The sequence below is a fragment of the Canis lupus genome, chromosome 17 (genome assembly GCF_011100685.1).
Source record: "Canis lupus familiaris isolate Mischka breed German Shepherd chromosome 17, alternate assembly UU_Cfam_GSD_1.0, whole genome shotgun sequence".
Taxonomy (NCBI): domain Eukaryota; kingdom Metazoa; phylum Chordata; class Mammalia; order Carnivora; family Canidae; genus Canis; species Canis lupus.
Window position 1 is genome coordinate 64703411 of NC_049238.1, and position 23967 is coordinate 64727377.

At 41.4% G+C, this 23967-nt stretch overlaps 1 protein-coding gene and 1 pseudogene across 5 annotated transcripts in view; one reads left to right on the plus strand and one right to left on the minus strand.

The window, feature by feature from the left end:
• Positions 1-622: 622 nt before the first annotated feature.
• Positions 623-15270, minus strand: LOC119874797 (annotated as a pseudogene).
• Positions 15271-15938: 668 nt separating this feature from the next.
• Positions 15939-23967, plus strand: part of OVGP1 (oviductal glycoprotein 1) — a 28945-nt gene continuing 20916 nt past the window's right edge. For all 5 annotated transcript variants that reach the window (XR_005372805.1, XR_005372808.1, XR_005372807.1 and 2 more), the window contains exons 1-6: positions 15939-15965; positions 17425-17540; positions 20901-20990; positions 23166-23236; positions 23363-23417; positions 23893-23964. Coding sequence is in view for 1 of the 5 variants with exons in the window: in XM_038562387.1 (XP_038418315.1) it covers positions 20918-20990; positions 23166-23236; positions 23363-23417; positions 23893-23964 (271 nt within the window). In the remaining 4 variants the exon portion in view is untranslated. The remainder of the gene's footprint in view (positions 15966-17424; positions 17541-20900; positions 20991-23165; positions 23237-23362; positions 23418-23892; positions 23965-23967) is intronic.

Consider the following 23967-nt stretch of genomic DNA (forward strand, 5'->3'; position numbering starts at 1 on the left):
CTGGACTCTAGGATAATTTTATTTTTATTTTTATTTTTTTTAATTATTATTTTTTTTATTGGAGTTCAATTTGCCAACACATAGCTAGGATAATTTTATGACACATCGGGTTCATAATATTTCCTATGGACATATTACTAAAACAATAAAGCCAATAATGTGATTTGGTACACATTTCCTTTAGTTATTTTAAGAATAATAAAAAGCTTTAAATTTCCTATAACCTATTAGCCAGAAATAGCTTACCACTAAATTATCAGTTCCATGACATGTTTAATTTTTAGCCATATGATGTTAAAACAGTTCAGAATACTATGCAACCTGAAAAACCTAGTTTTAACTGTCACCAATGAAGTGCAAGATGACAGAATTAATTACAAGTTTAAACTATAACTTGGTAGTATTTAGTCAGTCAACAAATTTTATTAAAAGCAAACTGCTCTTTCAATATTGATCATGGAACTCAAAATACATATAAAAAGGATGAAAAACATCTCGCTGGCCAATACATCGTTTTAATTTTCTCACTATACGAAACAAACTTTGCATTTTTAGAAAAGGTTAAGTGTAACTTCAGTAGACAGCAATACAGAAAGATTTTGTCACAGACTAGTTTCTTTAGTCAATTGCTTCTAGCTCTCTCCACTGGGATAGATGCATTTACAGAACTGGCTGTGATGGAGCCTTCTTTGCAAGCAGCTTTAGACCTGCAGTACACTTGGCAATGGTCTCCTTTTCCTGTGATAAGGGAAGAGAAATCTGGTTAGATGTTTCCAAATCACAGAAGGGTATAAACACTGTAATTCTAAAGGATACCTCCTATAAGATCTCAAGGTTCCTACAGAATCTCAAGACTGACAGACTACTAGAAATATTTTATGTACCATAAGGGTGATGCAATTTATTCTAAGCAAATCCAGGGAATTAGTTAAAAATCCCCAGGCTCACAGCTTTTGAGTGAAATCTATATAGAATTGGAAGCCAGACACTGCTATAACCACATGCTAACGATGTTAGCTTGCATAGCTAACAGCTGCTTGAAAAACAGCAGCCTAACAAACATTAATGACACAAATGTTAAGAATAAAAGGTGTTCTTTTTTGTGTATTTTCATCAATTGTTAAGTATGTTACTTTTATGCAAAAGACAATTTACTGGAAAAAAAATCCATTAAATGTTGGTAGACCCTGTTCTTCTAGTCCCTGATGGTTACAACAGAAAATGATTATAAATGCCTACATACTGTATATATTTGGGAAAGAAATCAAGTCATAATACAAAATATATAAACTTTAGAAAACAAATTTAGCTGAGTAATAAAAAGCATTTGTTTAAGACCAATGATTTAAGAAGCTGGGAAGAAAAAATAGAAGAGATAATGGAATTAGGAAATGAAAGGAACTCAGAAATAGCTTTATCCAGTCTGTTGTACAGAGAAATGAACTATGTTGGTTAGCATTTCCTAAGTGACGGAACTTGAATACAAGTGTGCCACAGTGCTCTCAATTGTCACTGTCTCTGACAGCAAGAGACTCTTTGGTGACCAAATTCTGAGGAAAGAGGAAGGCCATCACGGTAGCTGTGCAGTGTCTTTCAAGTTACCACTACCCAGAAAATGAAGCAGGGTGACCCCACCGTCTCTAGGCTAAAGACTCCTTGCCAGCTACTCCTATCGCACCAGAACATCAGCAGAGGTTTGTAAGAGAAATCAGTACAATTCCAGAAACTTCAGAACACCATGTACCTGCTGGGCAGATGCTCTGCACCACATGCTTCTCCACCCAGCTTATCATGTGCTCTTGCTCCTTTTGATGTATCATGTTCTGCAGAGATAGGACAGTCTAGGTGATTCTTCACTTCCCTGTACACTCCATGCAGCTGTTCCCCGTAAGTGAGCTCCAGTGCCATAGCAATGCTGTTCTGAAGCAAAATTAAGAATTAATAATTTAAAAAACCTCTGTATCATTGAAGGGTCACTTCTATACTCTGTGGATTCTGCTGGTTAGAATACCCCACCACTTTCTTGTATTTTATGCAAAATTGTTTTATTTAATAGGAGTGCGTAAGAGATGCATGTGCTAAATAAACTAATAACATATGGTAAAAATATATTTTAAAGTATATACAGTAAGTTTCTTCCAGCCCACCCAAGGCCACCATTTTCCTGTACTTCTTGTAACTCCTTCACAGAAATATTCAATAAATGGGATGCCTGGGTGGCTCAGCGGTTGAGCGTCTGCCTTTGGCTCAGGGTGTGATCCCGGAGTCCTGGGATCAAGTCCCACATCAGGCTCCTTGTACGGAGCCTGCTTCTCCTGTCTCTGCCTCTCTCTGTGTCTCTCATGAATGACTAAATAAAATCTTAAAAAAAAAAAAAAAAAAAAAAAAAAGGAAAGAAAATGAAATATTCAATAAACAAAATACAGGTGCAGGCAGGCATGCACGTGCACACAAACATCACTTTTTACTAACTATGACATATAGATCCACCACAATTTTAAGTTACATTGAATTCTACTATACTGGTGTTCCATAATCCAGAGTTCATTTAACTAAGCTCTATTTTTCTACTAGAAATAATGCTACATCTATTGTATGTCTTTGCACTTATGTGTAAATACTTGCTCTCATAATAACATGTTGAGTATCTATGTTCTAAAAACTGTGTGTCAATTCAGTTAAGTCTTATAATCATACCATGGGATAGTTATTATTACACCCAATTTCCAGTAAAGATATTGAGGCAGAAGCTAAGTAATTTATCCAAGGTTACAGAGCTAATAAATTGTGAAGCAGGCCAAGACCTGAATACAAGGAGCCAGGCTATAAAGCCGATGCTCTTTAATTAATACTGTCACATTCCAGATAAAGTTGTGCTACTTCACCGTCCTACCAGCAACACAACTGCCTATCACTCCCTGACCAACGATATTTTTAAAACCTTTTATACTCTCTATTCTCATAAGCGGAAAAAATATGAATTTTAATTGTCATTACCTAAGAACATTGACATACTTAGAAATCGTTTACATGTATTTAAGGTCTGTGTCCTATGCCTAGTTTTCTACTGGGATATTGGTCTCTCCTAAAATAACTGTGAAGTTGCTCCCGCTGGCGGTGTAAGAAAAGAGGCTACGAGGCAAGGGGATCCGAGAGATGAACTTTATTGCAAGCACCTTCGGGCGAGATTCCACGACTCGAAAGAGGAGGGGGGAGGGGAGGGAGAGGGGGAGAGAGAGACAGAGAGAGTCAGTCGGGGAAGTCGGGCTGGGAGGGAGTTGGCGGGGTCCTTTTATCGGGTTGAGGCAGGGCACAGGCTTGCGTCCATATAAGGTAAGGTACAGAGGGCATGGGGTGGGGGAAGCCCTGTGATGGGCGGCTCCCAATTGGGAAGTTCCTGGGTGGAAAGTTCCAGTTTCCTGATGGTGCCGTGGAGGCCGCAGTGAAGGATGCGGGAAGTCCGCCATCTTGGAGAGGGCTGGCGGGATGATCCGCCATCTTGGAGAGGGCTGGCGGGATGATCCGCCATCTTGGAGCCCCGCTTTCCCAGGCGGCCCATCAAGAACGACCCTTTGGTGTCACATGGAACGTGCACATTCTTCCCAGTTTGTCATTTAACTTTGTTCATGCTAGTTGTTACATGTAATATTTTTGTGAGGTCAATTTAACAATTTTTCCTTATAGTTTATGGATTTTTTAAATTTCTTTTTTCTCTTCCCAGTTTTTATTTAAATTCCAGTTAGTTAACATACAGTAATACTTTGAGTGCAATTTAGTGATTCAACACTTCCATACATCACCTTGTGCTCATCACAGCAAAGTGTACTCTTTAATCCCCATCACCTACTTCACCCATTCCCCCCACCTCTAATAACCATCAGTTTGTTCTCTACAGCTAAGAGTCTATCTCTTGGTTTGCCTCTCTTTCTTCCATGTTCATTTGTTTTCTAGCTCCATCCGTGTTGTTGCAAATGGCAAAGTTTCATTTTTTATGGCTCAGCAATATTTTATCGTGTCTAATATACACATCTTCTTTATCCATGGAATTTTTTTAAGTTGAGGTATAATTTCAGATGTTTAACATAGATTCAATATTTCATACACACTATAAAACGACCACTGCAGTAAGTCTCCTTAACACTGGTTACCGTACACAAGGTTCTGGATTTTGTTATCTTTATTAGAAAGGCCTTGTCAACCCCAAAGGTACTGTATTTTTTGTTTTTTTCTACTTTTATGGCTTTGTTTCTTACAAAGATCTTTAATTCATTTGAATTTTACTTTAGTAGAAAGGTAAGAAACCAACCTTGTGTCTACACTTCTCTCCCCTCTATGACAAAACTGCCATGTCTGACTGCCTTAGCATTTAGCTCCATCTCCAGACCTTTTCTGCCATGCTACCCCCTTTGTATTCATGCACTGAACCACTCTATTTACAATTCCTTATAATCTTATAACAGGTTTTCACTCAAGATTGTTCCTCATTACTACTTTTCAAAATATTCTCAGCTACACTACCTTATTTTCTTCATTTTTATTTTTTTACTAATCTATTTGTCCAAATCGCAACATCCTCTCCCCCCAGGTATTAGTATATTCCTCCTTGGAATGTGTTAAACGTAGAGATTAAAGTAGAGAGAATATACATAAATAAATAAATAAATAAATAAATAATAAATAAATAAATAAATAAATGAATGAATGAATGAACTGATGTCTTTAGAACACTGAATCTTCCAATCTAAGAACGAAGTTCTTAGAACCTTACACCTCACAAGAATGTTTTTTAGAATAAAAACTTTGTACATCTCTAGTGAAGTTTACTCAAGGCATCTTTTCCTAGACGGTTTATCTTTTGGTGTATTTGCTAATGACTGCTATTTGCATATGGAAGGGTACTGATTTTGTTTATTAGATATTTATGGTGTACCCAGACATCTGACTGAATCGGGTTATTATTTTAATAATTATATTGATACTCTCAGGTTTTCTAGTTATATAATCAGGTAACCTTCAAATCAGGATAACTGCCTTTTCTTCTCTAAATTATATACCTCTTATTCCTTTCTCTTCTCGAATCTAGTTACTAATTCCAGAATGATATGGAAGTGATAACAGTGACAGGGATGTTATCTTCTAGTCTGTAATGAGGATCCTCATAGGTTTGCCTATTAAATAGAGACATTAATCTCAAGCAGACCTTCAACACCTCTAAGTTACATTTCTTTATTAGTCCATTCACCCCCCCCCCCCCTCCCCGGTCTTCTTCCTCCTAAATCTCTAGTATCTCCTTGACTACTTTCACTCTCAGCAAATGATCTTCATCCTAGTTCACTGAGAAAAGGGGAGCACTGAAAGAATTTCCACAAACTGCTACTGCCACATAAACCAGCCTACCTGAATCCATACTCACGTACTTTGCCTTCTTTTCTGTAACTGTGGTTGGGCTGTCCATGCCAGCCCCTCCACCTGCACGTTACATTCCAAGCCCTCTGGCCTACTGACAAGACATCACTCTAGCAAATCTCTCTCTTCCCTTTCATCAGACACTAACACGTAATCATACTTTCCATCCTTTAAAAGAAATCTCTCTGGATGTCTGGGCAGCTCAGCACTTGAGCATCTGCCTTTGGCTCAGGGCCTGATCCAGGATTCCCAGGATGGAGGTCCCACATCAGGCTCTTTGCATGGAGCCTGCTTCTACTTCCTCTGCCTCTCATGAATAAATACATAAAATCTTAAAAAAATAAAATAAAATAACTCTTGATTTCTACATCCTCCTCTCCTAAGCAACCAATTTCTCTGCCTCGCATTACAATAAAACGCATTGACAATTTTGACAGCTGTCTATATTCTGACTCCAATTTCCCTTACTTTTTCTTCAACCAACTCCCATCACTTCACCAAAAATAGCCCTTATCAAAGTCACCAACAACCTTCATGTTGCTAAATCCATGGCAAATTTTGGGCCCTTTATTTCTTGACCATAACTAGGATGACTACACACTACAACTGTCCTGGTCACCGGTTTTCCCCCCACCATGTTCTAGTCTTATAACTTTAAGTGCCACCTGTCAGCTTATGATTCCCAAATCTTCAGCCTGGAATTCTCCCCATAAATTCCAGACTCATATATTATGTAATGGTCTACACCTCATAATTCTACTTGGCTAACTAGTAGGTATTTCAAACCAATGCTACCAGACCAAAGGCTATTTCCAACAAGGCAATCAGAGTGACCCTTCAAAAGGCAAGTGAGATGGTATTACCCCTCTGCTTAAAAGCTTCAATGACAGGTCACTGAAGATAGAGGACAGGTCAGAGTCCACAGAGAAGCCTTTAAGGCTTGACCCGATCTAGTCCCTGACCACTCTCTACTTTGCTTTTCTCCTCCTCATCCATTTGCTTCAACTACACTGGTCTCCTTACTATTCCTTGACCATATCAAATAAGCTTCCAGGTTTTGGGACCTTGCAATTTTTCTTTCCTCTGCTGTAATACTATTTCCCCAGAAGTCCACATAGCTTGCACCAACATTTCTTCAGGTGTCTGTTCAACTATCACATTAGAGGCCTTTCTAGACTGCCCTATAAAACTCTTTTCCTTTCATAGTTTATTGTTCTACATACCACTTATTACCAGTTGACATTCCTACCTGCTCAATTTTTTTTTTTTTTTTTCTGTCCCCTTAAAGCCCTGGCTGGAAAGCAGACTCCATAAAGGCAGACTTTCTTTTATTCCCAAACACCTGCCAGAGTCTCCACACAGAAATAGCCCTATCAGTAGTCATTTTTTCATAAATAAGTAAAAATATAAAGACTACCATCTGATTCTTATGAAAGAGTTACATCTCCAAAAGTCAAATTTTGTGTACATATCATGTATGAGGTAGGAAGCATTCTCTGGTTGAAACCTCAGTATGTAGAGAAAGAGGTTTTAAAGTTTCCTGATGTTTTTAAACATTTATGTGCTTAAGAATCCTTAGAGATCAGTTCTTAAATATATAGATTCTTAGGCAGAAGTTCTGAATCTACAAATCTTGGGCTGGGTCCATAAACCTGCACCAAAGAGAACTGACTGATATGTGTGGTACGAAAACCACACTAGGAAATACTGGCCTAGATCCTTAATACTTCATATATTTTACCTTAGTACCTCATTTTTCATATCATATGTGCTTCTTTAACATACAATTTCAATTAAAGGGCATCTCACTATAAATATGAAGGATAAAGTAGGATCTCAAAGTAGGTAACAATGTGATTGTTTAAATAAAAATACTTGAGGATATTCTTAGATATGAAGTATTTTTAATCTAATGATGCCTTGACATAGTAAAAAAGCTTCACAGCTATCTGAATTTGCTTTATGAATTGGAATGTAAAGTATCAGATTTCCTCACTGCAAGTAAGTATGTCAAGTAAGATTTCCTCACAGCAAGCACATATGAAACACACAGCATGTATTCCACCTACGGCCTTAGTTAGATAGTGAATACCATTTTTTAGTCAGCTATAATTTAATGACTACTGTCCTTCTGTGTGGATCCAAAAATATGTTTTTATAACCTTTAATTTTAGAGTAACTATTTATCCACTTGATATATTAAATATCTAAATACCTGTAATTGCCAAACACTACCTCTTTTCTAAATACTATATGCTCAACATATTCAACCAATTCCCATAAAATTCAAATTTTTGTTTTATTTATTTATTTATTTATTTTTAATTTTTATTTATTTACGATAGTCACAGAGAGAGAGAGAGAGAGAGGCAGAGACACAGGCAGAGGGAGAAGCAGGCTCCATGCACCGGGAGCCCGATGTGGGATTCGATCTCGGGTCTCCAGGATCGCGCCCTGGGCCAAAGGCAGGCGCCAAACCGCTGCGCCACCCAGGGATCCCAAATTTTTGTTTTAAATGCACACAAATGAATAACTTTATTTTCCTTAGAAGGTTCTGAAACCTACCTTCTGGATATCAAAAAGGTAATGGTGCTTTTGAACCAGTGCCTGCTGTGACTTCTCCCTATCAATTGCATCCTAGATCTGTTGGATGGAAGCCTGTTTCACCTCTTCCAGTTGGGCAATTTTTTGCTGCAATTATGATTTTACAACAAAGATCAGTGAGAACCTAAAAGGTAACAAAAATAGCTTCATTCTATACTTCTTCAGTTATATTCTTCATTTGTGAAAACACAAAGAAACATACATATACAGGGAGAAATGCACAAATCCTTAAAAATAATTGTGAGCAATAGCTATGCAGTATTTTGTTGAATGAGCACAACTATGGAAAAACTGGACAGTTTGGTAGATTTTAAAATTTTTTCTCAAATTAATACCCAACATTAACATATAATTTTAATCAGTGTAATTAGATTCATTTCTATATGCTTGTCCCCTAACATGAACATCAGAAACATCACTTGATGGTACTGATGCTTTTAATAGTTTAAAATAAGGTTTACAGTTCTTACCTCACTGAGTTTATCAGCCAATTCTCCAATAGAGGCACCATATTTTTTAACTACATAGATAAGCAACCCTGTTGTTGATATGGCAGAGAAGGTCTGCAATAATCACACGTATTTCTTTGGACAGAAAATATAAGGTAAGTCCAGTTCAAAGCACATAGGGTCCTAAAAGAAGGAAAAGTTATTTTATGATAGATATACTACATCTGAAAGGAAAGACAGAAAGTTCTACATCTGATTAGTTGAAGGTGTTATGTAATGATTTAAAGTAACTGGATTAAAAATAACCATACACTGAAGAGCAGTATGGTAGCGCTGACAAAAAGGATCTAGATTTCAGGGAATCTAACTATAACATAGAAGAAACTGAACTTATATCATTAAATCTTTCTGTTTAGTTTCCTCATTTGTAAAATGGGAACAGAACTTTCTTCACAGGGTGGATGAAACTGAGAAATAATGTATGTAAAGTGCCTAGCACAACTGCTTAAGTAATTTGTGCAGCAAGATATACTATTTTTTGAATGGGAACATTGGTAAATATAAAATTTATCCACTCCTGCCTGTTTTTACCGAATAGGAGCCTGGCACTGGAAATCAAGCAAGCAAGCAAACAAAGAAAAAAAACCCCAAGAAAAAGTAGTATGTATCTATAACGATGAATTCAGTATCAGGATTCTCAATTCCTATAGCACCTAGTTATATAATGCTTCAAACCTAGCTATCTTTTTCTTTAACCAGGCTGTGAGTTCTGAAAGGACACAAAACCATGATGTACATTTCTTTAGGATTTTCTGTTGTGCCTCAGCAGCACTAGGGAAGGACAAAGCTGCCCTCTAAAGGGCAGCATTTTAGTGTTTCTGCACAAAATGAATACCAAAGGATGTACTACAAGAATAAGAGGGTAACAGTCTCAAAACTATTTTATCCAGCATCCCATAAAAAGTTTCAATAGCTTTTTTTAAAATGTCTCCAATATATAAATTTTAAAAGTGAATGTAAATTCAAAATTTTAAATGTGAATTTGCAAAAAAGCCTATAGTAGGTAATATTTTTATCACCTGTGGGGATCGAGGACCCTGGCGTTTCTTATAGAAACGCTATTTTCGGCCACCTTCTGAAGGGTTAAAAAAACAAACAACCTTTGGCTTCCAGAGTCCCCTCGTCACAGCAGTAGGTGGTGTAAGAATTGTGAAGTGGGAACCTGGGTTTAAGTCCAACCCATAAACTAAAGAGAGAATAAATCTCAGCCAATTCTTAAGTTTCTAGTGCTTCTTGGTAATAAAAATTTCTTACAGGACTGCTGTGAGGATTAAATAATGTAAATGAAAGCAGACTGCACTATGAAAATGTAAGATTTCAGAAGAGTGTATGCTTTGTTAAAAGGGAAAAAAACCTAATATTGCCCAACTTCTGTTTTTACTTATATATACAATTTAATAATCTCTATTTTAATCCACAGCTCTTTCCACTACCTGACAATATATTATACAGTTACTCATTTCTTTCCTGTCTATCCTATAATAGGATTGTGTGCTCCGTGGATGGCAGGCACCTCAGCTCACAGACTAGAAGACTACCTGGCATTCAGTGACTGTGATTTATCAACAAATGGAGACAATGGTATAAAATCAAGTTAAAATCCCAACCACATTTACCACAAAGACAAGTTAGGGCAACCAAATCACAACTGTTATATTCAGTTACTTCCAGAATTTACCTTTGACTTCATTTTTGTGCATACATAGAAGACGTAAGAGACGACCAAAATCCTAGGTAAACAAACCATACCACCTAAACGTACTACCAAACACTGGGCAAATGCTCACCTCTTACTCCAGTTTTGGGATAAAGGAACTGGAAGAATTCTTTGGGGATCAGCCCCAAACAAACTTTTCCTCCATATTCAGGAACACAAGGTATAGGTGCAAGACTCGGCTGCCTTGTGTGGAAGATTCTTATTGCCTGCAATACCCTATGGGTAGCAATTATACAAATTTATTTACTTATTTTTTTAAGATTTTATTTATTCTTCAGAGACACACACACAGAGAAAGGCAGAGACACAGGCAGAGGGAGAAGTAGGCTCCATGCAGGGAGCCCGACGTGGGACTCGATCCTGGGACTCCGAGGTCACGCCTGGAGCCGAAGGCAGATGCTTAACCGCTGAGCCATCCAGGTGTTCCGCAATTATACAAATTTAAAGAGAACATAATGTATGCACTATTAGTAGAAACAATGAATGGGGATGAGGACTGAGGCAGTTTGCTGCTGTCATAATGCAAAGAGAACAGACCAGGAATGGGAAAGTTAGGGTCCAATAATTAGCTATGTGGCAGGCAAACGACTTATTTAAAGTTGCATATAACTTTCTACCAATACTAGAAGCCCTTCTGTATGTCTTAAAGATCATCTGTCTAGCACTTTGTATGTTTATTATTAGAACTGCAATATATAAGAACATAGACTTTGCCGCCAGATTATCTGGCTTTATTTTTTTTTTTAAAGATTTTATGTATTATTTATTCATGATAGACATAGAGAGAGAGAGAGGCGGAGACACAGGCAGAGGGAGAAGCAGGCTCCATGCCGGGAGCCCAATGCGGGACTTGATCCCAGGACTCCAGGATCACTCCCTGGGCCAAAGGCAGGCGCTGAACCACTGAGCCACTGAGGGATCCCCAGATTATCTTGCTTTAAATCCTAGACCTGCCATTTGACTTTAAGTAGATTAAACTTTTGTAATCGCAGATTTCTCTAGTAGTGTGGGAATATAGAATGAGTTTACAGGGTTGCTTGAGGATTTTAGGTAAGGAGCTTCAAACAGTGCTAAGCATACATTAAAGTTCTATGTAAGGGATTAGCAATTATATATTCACTGTGTTGTGAGCACCTTGATGGCAAGAACTTTGACTTGAGTACTCTCTGTGATGGGGTGCTAACTAACCACTGTGTGAAACAGGCCTTTTCGGTGTAGGGTAGCTCTAATTATGTTCATCTTTAAATGGAACTGCTATGTACCTACTTTGAAACCTCTTTCCATTAGTTCCAATTTCATTTTTCTGTGTACCACATGCAATGCCCAGGTATTTGGGTTAAACACCTCAGTTCTCTCACAATCCTGACGGTCCACAAGAAGCTGCCCGGTTTTGCTTACTACAGTGAGGTATACAGAACTGAACATAATACTCTAAATACAGCTTCACCAATTCATTCATTCTACAAATATATATTGAGAACTTGCTAATACCATTACTCAGCTTGAATTATTATACTATTATCACAGATTAGTAAATTACTCTCATATTCTAACAGCCCAGGACTGCATTTTAAGCAGTTACTACATATTGATCTCTCATTAAAATTATGATGAAACAAAATTTCCTAGTCTTTTTATATATGCTGTCCAGCTCAGTCTCCTTCAAATCCTCAGTATGTTTTTTGTCCCCCACCTCCCCACTCAACCTCTATCCCTTTGCAAGGTAAGGGTTTATATTATTTCATTGATTTTGGTGAGCTGCTTATCTTTTGAAGGTTATTTCTGCCTCCCCATGTTTTAGCTAGCCCACTAACTTTTGTAATTTGAGAATCATGCTCGAGGTTCTTTCATTTAAATCAGGGTTTCTCAATCTCATCACTATTGGCATTTTTTGTTGCTGTGGAAGGATGTTCTATGCACTGTAGAGTGATTAGCTGTATCCTCATGGCTTTTATACACTAAACGCCAGTCAACATCCCCCCATCCCATCCAGTGGTGACAACCAAAAACATCTTCAGACATTGCCAAATGTCCCTTGGAGGGCAATGTTGGTCCAGGATGAGAACCATTGATTTATTATTTTTATTTTTATATTTTAAGTAGGCTCCATGCTCAATGTGGAGCCCAGCATGGGGCTTGAACTCATAACCTTGAGATCAAGACCTGAGCTGAGATCAAAAGTCGGATGCTCAACCAACTGAGCCACCCAGAACCACTGATTTAAATAGTTTAGGCCAACTCAAATCCTCTCTTGAACAGGCTCTCTTAAAGCCCTTATCGTCTCTGGCCTAAACTACTTAATAATCCAAAACCTGGTCTCTACTTCTCAACAAACACCCCTTTAAACTTAGCTCCTCCACACTAGTGCCAATGTTTTTAAAATGCAAACCTGACTTTAAAACTATATAGGATTAGGCACCTGGGTGGTTCAGTGGTTGAGCTTCTGCCTTCAACTCAGGTCATGACCCAGGATCCTGAGATCTAGTCCCACATCAGGCTCCCAGAGGTGAGTCTGCTTCTCCCTCTGCCTGTGTCTCTGTATCTCTCATGAATAAATAAATAAAATCTTAAAAAAAAAAAAAAAAAAACTAAACAGGCTCCGGACACCTGGGTGGCTCAGTGGTTGAGCATCTGCCTTTAGCTCAGGTCGTGATCCTGGGATCAGGTCCTGCAAGGATTCACTGTGGGAAGCCTGCTTCTCCCACTGCTTATGTCTCTGCCTTTCTGTGTCTCTCATGAATAAGTAAAATCTTAAAAAACACAAAACTCAACAGGCTCTCCTGCCTACAGAAAACAAACTCTTTAACATAGCATATAAGATTCAACACCTGTCAGATTTTATATCCTCATTTTCCTTCATTCTCCTACCCTCTAGCCATGTGAAACTACTTCTAGCTCCCCAAAACAAAAAAACATGTCTCATGCTGCTCTTTCTGCCTGGCAGGTTGGCTGCCAAGCCCACCCAGCCTTCAGAACATCTCAAGCATATCCTTTATAAAGGCCTTTCCAATCTTACATTCACTGACCTTTATGTCAGGTGCCAGGGGCATAAGCAATGAACAGATAAGGTCCCAGCATTGACATTGTACTGGGGTTGTGGAAAGAGGAGCTCTGAAGGGTTTTGTTGGGGCCTGGGGCTTATGGAATCCCTAAGGCTAGTAGGAGAATGGGCTGTAATGGGACAAGAATAGAGATGTAAGGAGACAAGTTAAGAGACTACTGAAATAGACCAGGTGAAAGTTTATGGCAGTTCATAATTCAGTAGCAGTGATAGTGGAAGAGTGGTTAGAGTCCAGATATAATTTGGAGGAAAAGCCTTGCTGATGTATTAGGCATAGAATGTGAAAACAGAGAGAAAATGAGTATGCTCCTTATATCTTACATATGTAATTATTTTATTTGATTTCTATTAAAATTGTTTACCTGTCTGTATGGAATCTTTTTTCTCTCTTCCCTGGTAAGCTGGAAGCGATTTTAGCCTCACTTTATTGCACACACAAAAATTAATTACAGATGGATTAAAAGCTATTTTTCCAAGGCATCAATATTAAATTTGGCAAGATTTAGGTCTAAGTCTGGAAGCAAAAAGAGTAATTCCAAAGAAAATTAACATGATTTATGAAACATTAATAACATGCCAACACTAAGCACATAGTATATACTATGTATATAGTTCAGTATATACTGAACACTGTTTTCAGAATTTTACGGGAATTAAGTCTCTTAGTTCTCCTAACCCATAATGTACTATTATTTCCATTTTGCAGAGGAGGAAATTGAGGTCACACAACTTGTTATGTGGAGAAACCAGGTGTATACCTCTAGCTTTAGTCCTTGCTCTAAACCACTACTCTACAGCTGCCTCCTCTTGGAGGCTGAGCTCAAAAATAATATGCTTCATTGTTTTATTTAAGAAAACTTGTTTTAAGGGGAGAAAATGAGTGGGGAAAAATCAGAGAGGGTAACAAACCATGAGAGACTCCTAAGTCTGGGAAACGAACAAGGGGTGGTGGAGGGGGAGGTGGGCGGGGGGATGGGTGACGGGCACCGAGGGGGGCACTTGACAGGATGCGCACTGGGTGTTATACTATATGTTGGCAAATGGAACTCCAATAAAAATATACATAAAAAAAATAAACACTATTAATTATTCCCTTCCAAAAAAAAAAAAAGAAAACTTGTTTTAGAGTGAGCGATCTGGAAACTCCCGATTCCCGCCGTGGCACTTAAGCCTCGATGAAGATCACGAGGGAAAAAGGGCCGGAGACACCGAAACCAGCTTCTAGTTTTGTTACAACACATCACTTATCCTCTTAACTCTTTGCCATGAGACGAGACGACAAAGTTGCAGGCAGTCACAGGGGCACCACTGTTGGAATGAAGCTTTAGGCCTTTCAAAATTACCCAACAAAGGGTGATTTCGGGCGTAAAGCTAAGAAGGGGTTACGGAGAAGTGAAGGGAGGTGATAAAACAAGGACCAAGCGTGACGTCCTTCTCACTTACCCTGGACCAAGAACTGGATTCTTCAGACAGGGGGCTGCAGGTAAACAAGGCACAGGTCAGCAAGGTCAAGGTGAAATCTGACCGTCCCCCGCCCACTAAGGGCGTGCGCCCTCCCTGCGCCCCGAGGCCCCCGCGCTACCCTTGCGGGGGGGGGCGGGGGATGCATACCCCGGTCAGGCCCAAGTCTCGCTGCACCTTTATGCACCCCCGTTACTCCCACCCCTGCCGACAACCCTAGACGCGCTCCTTTGCAATCACTCTGACAGCTCGGACCAGGGTGTAGGCCTCTCACCCACCGCGGCGGCCGCTGAAAGCACCGCCCGGAACAGCAAGGTCAACGAGGCCCCCCGCAGCAGCGTCGGCGTCACTGACACCTGGACCAGGTACTCCCTCGGGGGCCGCAGGAAGACTGCCGCTCACAAGTCTCGCGAGAGGAAAGCATGGCGCCCTCACAAGTCTCGCGAGAGGAAAGCATGGCGCCCTCCGTCCATTACCTTTGCCTCGAATTTTTTTCTCGCGATACTAGGCATGGCGCGGGATGAACCTTTTGCCAGAGGGCGCTGCCGACCGCGCCACGGAACCGTAGAAGCAGTTCTCGCGAGACACAGAGTGGCCGGAGCCTGTGGGAAGGAGCGGAGGCCCGGAGGGTACCACGCGGGGGCTCCGGGAGCCGAGTCTCGGGCGCGCGCCCAGTTTGCGTCCAGGTTGGAGCTGGAGCCGTGGAGATGCGGCAGGGAGCCCCGCCCCCCCCAGCGCCCCCCGCGAGTGGAACCCGCTCGTTTGGCACCGCAGTTAGAGGCTGCGCAGTGTCGGCCCGGGGAGCCGAGGTCCCGGGCCCGGGGGCCCCCTCACCTGGGCTGGGGGCGATGCCCTTTCCAGCCCGCCCCGCCCCGCCCCGCCCCCTGGCTCGCGTCCCTTAGTTCAGTCCCCACCCCTGCGCCGGGTCCTTGAGCTCAGATCCCGACGCGGCCGCGAGCCGCTGTGCGGTCACCATGGAGACGAGCCTGCTCTCTGCTCCCGCGCTGGCCGCTGGTGCTTCCCGTCCACGGGGCGCTCCTGCTTGGGGCCTGCAGCCTGAGTGCCCGCTGCTGGGCTGGCTCGCTCTGGCTCTTCAAGGACCCCTGTGCCGCCCCCAACGAAGGCTTCTGCTCCGCTGTGCAGACAGAGGCCGGAGTGGCCGGCCGCCCTGGGTTGGGGACAGGTATCCTAGTGGCGTCCGACTCAGGTGAGTCCCTGTCTCCTCAACCCCACAGGTGGAATGAAGGATGGGACGTGGGGCGGACCGGGCTCAATCTTTAATGTCCCATCTTCAATGCTAGGGGGAGCTTCGGGGTGTTGGTCTGAAGGAGAGATCTTGTGTAGCAGGAAAATGCTTTTCGGAGATTCTGAATTGCCTCGTGGGAATTTCTAACAAAATTAAGAAATGGGTCAGGAATGGATAAAGAAGATGTGGTCTGTGTATACAGTGGAATATTACTCACCATTAGAAACGACAAATACCCATCATTTGCCTCGACGTGGATGGAACTGGAGGGTATGATGCTGAGTGAAGTCAGTCAATCCGAGAAGGACACACATTATATGGTCTCATTCATTTGGGGAATATAAAAATTAGTGAAAGGGAATAAAAGGGAAAGGAGAAAAAATGAGTGGGAAATATCAGAAAGGGAGACAGAACAGGAGAGACTCTAACTCTGGGAAACGAACTAGGGGTGGTAGAAGGGGAGGAGGGCAGGGGAGTGGGGTGACTGGGTGACGGGCACTGAGGGGGGCACTTGACGGGATGAGCACTGGGTGTTATTCTGTATGTTGGCAAATTGAGCACCAATAAAAAATAACTTTATAAAAAAAAAAAAAACAAGAAATGGATCAGAACCATTTTTCTTCCCGGCAACCTTCCCATATCCCCCCCCCCCTCAACCCAGACTAAGGATAATCTTGATCTTAAAGATGATGCTTAAGCCAGTCTGTGCTGTCTCTATTTCCTCCTGTTTTCTTCTCTCTAACTGTCTTCCTTCTGCTTTGTTTGCTTTGAAAGTCAAATTCAGCAGTGGAGTCCTTGGAACTAAAAAATCAGAATTTGGGGATTGGCAGGCATTGCATGGAAGGATAAAAGTGGGCATTAAAGACTGAGCCTTTGACAATTCAGCTTGAGCACTACATATTCAAGATAACTTTTGGGGGGGGGCTCTCTGTACTTAACCTGTCACTGTGCAAGACAGTCAGTTATTTACAGTATTTTTAAAGAAGCTGTAAGGTGTTTATTCAAATTGTTCAACAAATACTAATGTCCAACCAATTGGGAAGATTTGACCACACTGGATTGTGTGCTACACAGATTGTTGACACTTTTTCCATGTCTCCTGGAACTTAATCTCTAGTGTCTTCTTACTGGAAGCCAGATAATGGATTTTGCCAGCCATTCCATCTTTTCCTGTCTTTCTAGAAACTTTCCTTGCCTAATTGTCTGGACTGTTATTAAGAAAACAGTAATGCCTGCATAAAGCCAGGTGACTTGGAAATTAGCTGAATCCTCTTGTGATAGTGGATTTTGCTTTTGCTTTTATAGTGATAGCTTATTTTATTAGTTTAGTGACAGTGGACTCACTTGAATCCTGAAAGTGAATTACTATCTTGGTGTAATCCACACTCATTTCCCTCAACCTTCTCCCCACTCCCAACAGGTGCTGTTGAGTTGTGGGAGCTGGACAAGAACCAGACACTCATTGTCAGCGAGTTCTGCAAGTATGAGCATGATGACATCATGTCTACAGTCAGTGTCCTGAGCTCTGGCACGCAGGTAGCAAAGACTTCTGGTGGGTCCTTGTGCTGATTGCTCCTGCATTTTACACATCCTTTGGGTGTTTTTACTATCCTATTAGCCTCACCCAGTAAAGTTGGGCTTACTGTAAGAATGCAGTGATTTATTATGATTTATTATGACATGTCTATAACATTTCCTTAGAGATATTGCAATACATTGTGAATAGGCCTTTGCAGAAGCCCAGTAGGCAATGACATAGGACATGTCAGTTAAAGGAAGTTCTTGTTGGAACACATGTGTTTTTCCTGTTTCTAGTACTGGCCTCCCCATCCTTTAGCCACATGAGACTCCACCTCACAGGCCTTTTCCACCCCTCCTGCTTCCTCACTATCAGTGGGTTCCCAAGTTCTTTGGCATCTTTTTCCACTTGGTCAGTGATCCTCCCTTTCCATTTCTGATGCTCCCTTTTGCTTCCAAGTTTTACTTCACACTGATAGTGGCACTCACCTCATCTCTCCATCTGTAGTCCCTCACCTTTCATGATTTCCGTGGCTTGTGGTTTAATATCTCATTTTCTTGTAATAGCATTCGAGCCCTTCTGTTACTTGCCCTGTAAATATAACTGCCCTAATTAAACCCAGTCACAGTGGAGCCTTGGCATTCTCCAAGTATACACTCTGAAACTTGTGTATCTTGCACTTTTGAATATTCACTTCCATAAGGTTTCTGTTTTTCTGGTGAGAATCATCACTTTCTATTAATGTTACTTTAAAAAAATCTTTTTTTTTTTTTTTTTTTTTTTTTACTCTCTTTCATTAACAGTAGTAGCAGCTGACTTTATTCTGGGAGTCATTCTTCATGAAGATGATGCCTAGAGCATTAATGTGTGTGTGGTTAAGAGATGTAGGTGCCGGGTGATTACCTGGTTCCCTCAATGTCTAAGTGCCATTCCCTGCCAATTCTAATTGCAAAGTGAATGATTCACATATGTGCCAAAGCAAAAAAACAGAAACTCATACATATCCCAGACCTTCAGAGTCCAGGATTTAACAAATAGTCAGTGTTAAAACACTGATGTCTTTTGTTTCTTAGGTCTATGAGGGATTTTTTTTTTAAGATTTTATTTATTTATTCATGAGAGACAGAGAGAGAGAGAGAGAGAGAGACAGGCAGAGACACAGGCAGAGGGAGAAGCAGGCTCCATGCAGGGAGCCCTATGTGGGACTCCATCCAGGGTCTCCAGGATCAGGCCCTGGGCTGAAGGTGGCGCTAAACTGCTGAGCCACCCAGGCTGCCCTATGAGGGATTTTCCTGGTCTGCACTAACTCCTTCAGCACTTCTTCCATTCACCATATTTCATCAGTTCTTTGTATTTCTGTCTTACTCCCTGTCTTACTCCCCCCCCCCCCGCCCCCTGAATTGTAAATCCCTTGAGGGCAGAAGAACCACTTATTTATCTTTTATATTTTCCCATGGTTCTTGTCTTTGAACTTTGCTTTCAAGTGAGTGGTCAATTCCTTTTCATTGTGTTGGCTTTCTATCGATTCTAGGGCTAGGAAAGAACTATGAAAGGTGGTTTGATTACATCCTTCGGTCTTGGTTAGAGTCATATTCAGACTATCTCTGGTAGTCTGGTAAATACCTTCAGGTGGTTTCCACAGCCTCTAAGCATAATAGAGCAGTGATCTTCAAAGTTTTTGGCATGTAGCCCTCCTGAAAATTTTTTTAAAAACTACCCTGTACCACATTTTTAAATTGGCATCTAAGTTTAAATAATTGCAAAGGAGGTACTTTCTGCCCATATAGTGCACTGGTTTCAAGCACACGTTTGTCAAAATTTTGGATTTGCAGTTTAAGCTCCTTTAATCTATGCAAAATGTCAACCAAATAACCTAACTGGCTAAAAACCAACCTGCATTGTTAAGCCAGCTGGCCAAGTTAGACTCGACTTTCTTTTATCTTTTCTTTTTTTTTTTTTTAAGATTTTATTTATTCATGAGAGACACACAGGGAGAGGCAGAGACACAGGCAGAGGGAGAAGCAGGCTCCCTGTGGGGAGGCTGATCTGGGACTCGATCCCTGGACCCCAGGGTCACACTCTCAGCCGAAGGCAGACGCTCAACCACTGAGCCACCCAGGCATCCCTAGACTCAACTTTCTATCAGAAAATGTCTGACTTCATTTTTAAGTTCAGTTAAATTTGTCAGATGCGTCCTCAGGATAACCATCTGTCATAGTTTTCAAAATTTTCATTGTTAGGCAGAAATAGAATCCCAGAATTCTCTAGTTGTTTGTGGTGTGTTGTGGTTTGTGGTAGGATGAAACAGGGCCAGCCTCTGCACTGAATTTTACCCAGATGCTCTTTGGCTTTCAGGGAAAAGCCCCTTTTGTTTAATACCTTAGGGTTTTGGAGGGATCCCTGGGTGGCTCAGCAGTTTAGCGCCTGCCTTTGGCCCAGGGCGTGATCCTGGAGTCCCGGGATCAAGTCCGGCGTCGGGCTCCCGGCATGGAGCCTGCTTCTCCCTCCTCCTGTGTCTCTGCCTCTCTCTCTCTCTGTGTCTATCATAAATAAATAAATAAATCTTAAAAAAAAATACCTTAGGGTTTTGGACACCTGGGCTTTGTACCATGGTGAGATGGGTGGGTGAGAAGTGCATATCCCTTCTAAAACTGGGAGGAGGGGAATGTGAAAGAGGAGGTAGGAAAGGGGCACTGGCAGACTGGCAGCAGCTTCTTAGTTCAATTTTAAGAAAGAGAACTTTGTTTTTTTGTTTTGTTTCTAAGTTCAATTTATTTAGAATAGTAAGTGTTGATGGCAAAAAAAAAATTCAAAGGGTACAAGGTACATTATAGAGGACAGTTTGTCTCTCTCACAAACGGAACTTGCAGTTATCAGGTGTGCCTCTGAGGAGGCAACCACTGTTACTGTTCCAGAATACTTTTTCATTGTTCCTCCAGAAATATTCTAAACGTATACAAGCAAAAGCCTATCTCCATCTGTCATTTGAATAGCTCTTTATTATTAACACAAATCACAGTATACTCCTATACATTGTTTTTTCCAATTAACTATGTATCTTAGAGGTGTTTTAATATCTGAACGTAAGTGTCTATCTCATTTTGAAAGTAGCTCCTAAGTAGTCTTTCTTTTTAATTTTTTTTATTGGAGTTCAATTTGCCAACATATAGCATAACACCCAGTGCTCATCCCGCCAAGTGTCCCTTTCAGTGCCCATCACCCAGTCACCTCAACCCCCGCCCACCTCCCCTTCCAATACCCCTTGTTCATTTCCCAGAGTTAGGTATCTCTCATGTATTGTCACCCTCACTGATATTTTCACTCATTTTCTCTCCTTTCCCTTTATTCCCTTTCACTAATTTTTATTTATTCCCCAGATGAATGAGACCACACAATGTTTGTCCTTCTCCGATTGACTTATTTCACTCAGCATAATACCCTCAGGTCCATCCATGTCAAAGCAAATGGTGGGTATTTCTCATTTCTTTTTTTTTCTTTTTTTTTTTTTAAGATTTTATTTATTTATTCATGAGAGGCACAGAGCGAGAGAGAGAGAAAGGCAGAGACACAGGCAGAGGGAGAAGCAGGCTCCATGCAGGGAGTCCGACGTGGGACTCGATCCCAGGTCTCCAGGATCACACCCTAGGCTGAAGGCAGGCACTAAACCACTGAGCCACCCAGGCTGCCCGGGTATTTGTCATTTCTAATGGCTGAGTAATATTCCATTGTACACATAAACCACATCTTCTTTATCCATTCGTCTTTCGATGGACACCGAGGCTCCTTCCACAGTTTGGCTATTGTGGACATTGCTTCTATAAACATCGGGGTGCAGGTGTCCCGGCCGTTTCACTGCATCTGTATCTTTGGGTAAATCCCCAGCAGTGCAATTGCTGGGTCGTAGGGCAGGTCTATTTTAAACTCTTTGAGGAACCTCCACACAGTTTTCCGGAGTGGCTGCACCAGTTCACATTCCCACCAACAGTGCAAGAGGGTTCCCCTTTCTCCACATCCTCTCCAACATTTGTGGTTTCCTGTCTTGTTTTCACTATTCTCACTGGTGTGAGGTGGTATCTCATTGTGATTTTGATTTGTATTTCCCTGATGGCAAGTGATGTGGAGCATTTTCTCATGTGCATGTTGTTCATGTCTATGTCTTCCTCTGTGAAATTTCTGTTCATGTCTTTTGTCCATGCATGATTGGATTGTTTGTTTCTTTGCTGTTGAGTTTAATAAGTTCTTTACAGATCTTGGAGACTAGCCCTTTATCTGATACGTCATTTGCAAATATCTTCTCCCATTCTGCAGGTTGTCTTGTAGTTTTGTTGACTTTTCTTTTGCTGTGCAGAAGCTTTTTATCTTGATGAAGTCCCAATAGTTCATTTTTTTAAAAGATTTTATTTACTTATTCATAGAGACACAGAGAGAAAGAGAGAGAGGCAGAGACACAGGCACAGGGAGAAGCAGGCTCCATGCAGGGAGCCTGACATGGGACTCGATCCCTGGTCTCCAGGATCACACCCCAGGCTGCAGGTGGCGCTAAACTGCTGCGCCATGGGGGCTGCCCCCAATAATTCATTTTTGCTTTTGTTTCTCTTGCCTTCATGGATGTATCTTGCAAGAAGTTGCATAGCCAAGTTCAAAAAGGGTGTTGCCTGTGTTCTCCTCTAGGATTTTGATGGAATTTTGTCTCACATTTAGATCTTTCATCCATTTTGAGTTTATCTTTGTGTCTGGTGTAAGAGAATGGTCTAGTTTCATTCTTCTGCATGTGGATGTCCAATTTTCCCAGCACTATTTATTGAAGAGACTGTCTTTTTTCCAGTGGATAGAGGAAAGAGAACTTTGGTTGTATGTATGTATGTATGTATTTATTTTTGAAGTTCGATTTGCCAACATACAGTATAACACCCAGGGCTCATCCTGTCAAGTGCCTCCCTCAGTGCCCGTCACCCAGTCACCCCATCCCCTGCCCACCTCCCCTTCCATCACCCCTTGTTCATTTCCCAGAGTTAGGAGTCTCTCATGTTCTGTCTCCCTCTCTGATTTTTCCCACTCATTTTCTCTCCTTTCCCCTATGATTGTTTTCACTATTTTTTTATATTCCTCGTATGAGTGAAACCATATGATTGTCCTTCTCTGATTGACTTATTTCACTCAGCATGATACCCTCCAGGTCCATCCATGTTGAAGCACATTGTGGGTATTCATTGTTTCTGATGGCTAAGTAATGTTTCATTGCATATATAAGGAAAGATAACTTTGTAAAGTTTATTTCCCTAAATGTATCAGTGTCCAGACCTCACTTGAAAGTTTCTATATGTTGTCCTGAGGTGTGTGTACTAAAGTCTAAAAATTGCTATTCTGGGATGTAAATTCCTTCACTCTTCTTGCCCAGCCCCTGATCTTTCTTCCCTTGTCTTTACTGATTCATTGTCTTCCCCAAACGGATGAGACCAGATCTGCCTTTTAGTGTTAGAACTCCATCAACATTTTCCCTTAGGTTAAGTCTGATTCAAAAATCTCTCAGAAAATGTGTTAAATTGCATCATGAGATAAGGGGTCCCTTGGTGGTATCTGGGCTGCTTGGTAGTGATACCTGAAGCTTCTCTGTCATGCTTGCTTCTCTCTCTCCTTCACAGCTCACTCTGGGCAGGTCACCTGTGTCACGGCCTCTCCCCACAAGGATTCCATGTTCCTTTTATGCGGTGAGGTGAGATATAGCCTTTCCTTCCCTCCTCACTTCTAACCACACTCGAACCCTTTGGCCACAAGTCTAGTGTGGAGGCCTGCAGCTGCTTTTTGGATTGTGAAGCTCTTTTCCTGTTCCTCCTTCTAGGACAACAGAATTTTACTCTGGGATACCCGCTGTCCCAAGCCAGCATTACAGATGGGTAAGTCAGAGCCAGTGGTGGAAGGGTGGTAGTAGGAACCCGCCTGGAAGAGGCTTCCTGGGTCAGAGACAAAGGCAAAGTCACCAGATGCTTAGTCATTGTGGCATAAGAGACATAATCACTCTGTTTCCCATTGAAGCTCTGTTGATTCCATTGTGTGCAGTGGGTAGCAAGATGAAGGCTTGGTTTGTGGGTGGCTGATTTACTTTACGTTTCTAGGATGGGTAGACAAAGGGGCCAGAATTGTTGTCTTCTTGCTTTATACCTGAAACCTGCCTGTGACTAGTGTCCAGAAAGGACAAGAGGCCGAAATATAAATGAAGGTATGAGGGTCGAGGGCAAGGACACAACTACCTTAGCAGGGTTTGGGAAGGCAAATTAAGGTGCTTCTGGAACTTGGGGTGATTTCGTTTGAGAAGCTCCTTCACAAAGCTGGGCTCTAAGTCTTGTTTCAGATCCCTCTTCTCTCTTGCAGGCTGCACTGCCTCTGGCTACCTTCCTACCTCCCTGGCTTGGCATCCTCAGCAGAGTGAAGTTTTTGTTTTTGGTA